Consider the following 3135-nt stretch of genomic DNA (forward strand, 5'->3'; position numbering starts at 1 on the left):
ATGGATGAAACGCTCTTATTTTTTATAATTACTGTAGTATGAGTGCGTCGCTCGTTTGCCACAAGAATGACATGACTGAAGAATCACGATTTTAGGGAAACCGAGTTTGAATATTTTGTATTGTATCAAACGTAAACAAAAGACAACGGTACAATTGCCCTCGTATACTTATTTTTGAAAATAAGGCTCACTTATCAGGCTTTACCAGCAAGAAGTACAAACAAGATCCACTTTTTCTATATCAATAACTGAAAAACTTCAAATTCTGAGTTATGTCATTGTCGCAGCGTATCATTATTGCTAGTATATTGTTATCAAGTTATAAATAATACACGGAATATTTAGTCAAAAATGTTTAAAACGTTCCCTAAACTGCCGATGTGAATGCAAATATAAAACAATAAAAGATACGGATAATTAAGACTATCAAATTTAAAGAAAAATTCCATGTTTATCGCAGTCGGGTAGTATACATTTACATCAAATAATTAGATGATGAGTAGGTGCCGTTTGTGTTTGCCGTAAAAATAGCGATATGTTCTTTGACGAGGTCACATGAATATTTTTTCGGAAAAACAAACGTTTTTACCTGAATCGGAGCACAAAATTCCTACAATTCTGAGGTTGGTCTCAGTCTCTCGACAAGTACTGATCGAGCAGTACGAGACAGTTAAAACGGCGCGGAAAGTTCAAGTTACGAAGTATTGTGTTTTCTTTAATCATGTCAGAAAACCGAAGGAAGAGAAGAACTTTCCTCTCGGTGCAACACAAGAACGAGATTGTTGAAGAATTGAAGAGAGGGATGTCAGTGAAATATTTAGCTCGTCAGTATGGAGTTTCGCGAGATGTCATACATAGTATTTGTCGCGAGAACGAACACTTGATACGTCTTAGAAAGCGAAGAGGCCATTCATCAAAACATAAAAATCGAAGAAGATCTTTGAACGAAGAAGTGGAAGATTGTTTGTATGCGTGGATCCTGGATCAACAAGCAATAGGGGCAGAATTAACTGATCCATTAATACAAGAGAAAGCAATCGAACTGTGTGGTGAACAGGAAGGAAGTTCGCTTACTGGAGACAAGAGATGGTTAGCCGAATTTAAGAGCCGATATAAAGTCGGCGCAGTGCGAGTTCGTAGAGCAGAAACAGCTTCAAGAGAGGAAATTGAAGAAAGAATCAGAGATGTTTCCAACGAAAATTACAATGAGGAGGAAGTTGATGAATATGACATTTATGATGAAGATCCTGTAGGAAGGTTTGACGATGATGAAGGTATTCCAGAAAATGAGCAAGAAGAAGAGATAAGCGAAGAAATAAACGAAGGAGAAGAAGACGAAAACGAAGCAGCAGAAACGGACAAATCGGAATTAAGTTTGATAACAAGAAAGAAGACAGATTTAAACTTGCTTAGAGAAATTATAAGGAAATACGCGTATAATAATCGAGCGGTGTTAGTAATGGGAGAAGCAATAATAAACATTTTATACAATGACATGGCATAGACGAAGGAAAGCCTTCCTTCAGTAATCATAACTTAAAAAGACTATTTTCTGTCAAACAAAAGTAGAGGAAGATGGAAAGTAAATTTACTCAAACATTAATTTAAAGACTCAATCTTCGTTTATCTAGCTTCAATCGACAATCCTTATTTGGATATTACTATATGTTTCATTATGATTCGGATCAAAATCGGTTAACTTGGGTGATCGTTACTCAAAATCGAAATATCGTAAAATGTTTTCCAAATGTTTTCCATCTTGTTCTAAACAGTAGTATGATCTATTTTCAAATTCAACTGTTTTTAAAATAAAGCAATGTCGTAAAAAAGCACATTGTCATTGATTTTACCTTATCGCTAATAATGACCAGAAAAATTAAAGGAACTTACTTTTTGTTGCATAATTTTCCTTCCGCTACTTTGGAAATACAAAAACTGAAATAAACTTTTAATCGAATAAATATCTTTTCAAGGTAAGGTTTACTAAAAAAATGTTTCCTATAAAAGTTTCTTCTTTCTTCCAGTAGAATAAGAATCTCTGAAGAAAAGGTACACTTTCCATTTAAAAACAGCAAAGCTGATCTTCAAATGACTTGGAAAACAGCTGAAAAATAAGAAACGAGTGACATATAACGTACTTTTCGAGATATGTAACTGATCGTGAAATCCTCAAATATATATAAGTCCTGTATAAATATATATAGTAATATCATATATATAGTAACATCGCTGGAGTGAGAAAACGTTATACATATTCTATTCTTCTTCTACTAAACGTCGTCGCTGCTCGTTCGACCATAAAGATTTATGTCTCATCGCTTTCATGGACTCCGCTCGTTCTCGAATCTCCCACTCTGCCAGCGATTTCAAATAACGAGGAGGGGATGGCGAGTTTGCTTATTTCGAGGCCAAATTCATCCCTGAAACCAAAGCCAAACCGTGGTTGTGTGTATGTACAGGGTGTTGGGAAAGTAGGTGTCACGATCATCGCAGCGAGATTCCACATACTCGGTTGCTCTTAAAATTTGAAGGTAAAACTTTTTTGTTTGCGCCATATTTTACTCGTCACGAGAATCAAACTTGCCAATGGAGCCGTGGGTTGCGACCCGATGGTTCTCTTGAAAAAAGCTATTAAAGTTTCACTAGCTCTTACCACCACGTTATTTACACGTTTACATTTTAAAGTCATATAGAATGTAAATAATGAGATATTAACGAGGAAACAATGCGTAAAGTAGTGCGACCTGAACAGAATAAAGCATCTAACATCATAATTTCAAATTATTACAAAATTATACGCACCGACTTTTTCCCCTTCTGACGAATAGAATACGTTGCAATAAACAAAGCTGATCTTGAATATTAAAGTTTAGGTCACTTTTGCACCAACCTTTTTTTATAAACCTCCGCTAATTCCAAGGCGTAGAAAAGTATATTAGTATTAAAACATATTTTTTACATCTTATACATTAGACATATGTTGTACATAGGACAGGGTGTCCTATATAACGTTATCACCTAAAATATCTCGCTTGCGTTCGATAGCATTAAACGATATTTCAGGTACAGGTTGAATGGTTTCGAAAGGGACATAATTTGGCACGATTAGTGTTTCCGCAGGTGAACGCGTTTTGG

At 35.3% G+C, this 3135-nt stretch overlaps 1 protein-coding gene across 1 annotated transcript; it reads left to right on the top strand.

Moving 5' to 3' along the window:
* Positions 1-392: 392 nt before the first annotated feature.
* Positions 393-1827, top strand: LOC112213540. Its single transcript, XM_024370347.2, has one exon. It carries the CDS (start codon positions 722-724, stop codon positions 1502-1504), a length of 783 nt encoding a protein of 260 aa, XP_024226115.1. The 5' UTR covers positions 393-721; the 3' UTR covers positions 1505-1827.
* Positions 1828-3135: the final 1308 nt, after the last annotated feature.

This window comes from Bombus impatiens, unplaced genomic scaffold, assembly GCF_000188095.3.
Source record: "Bombus impatiens unplaced genomic scaffold, BIMP_2.2 scf_0743, whole genome shotgun sequence".
In the NCBI taxonomy this organism is placed as follows: Eukaryota; Metazoa; Arthropoda; class Insecta; order Hymenoptera; family Apidae; genus Bombus; species Bombus impatiens.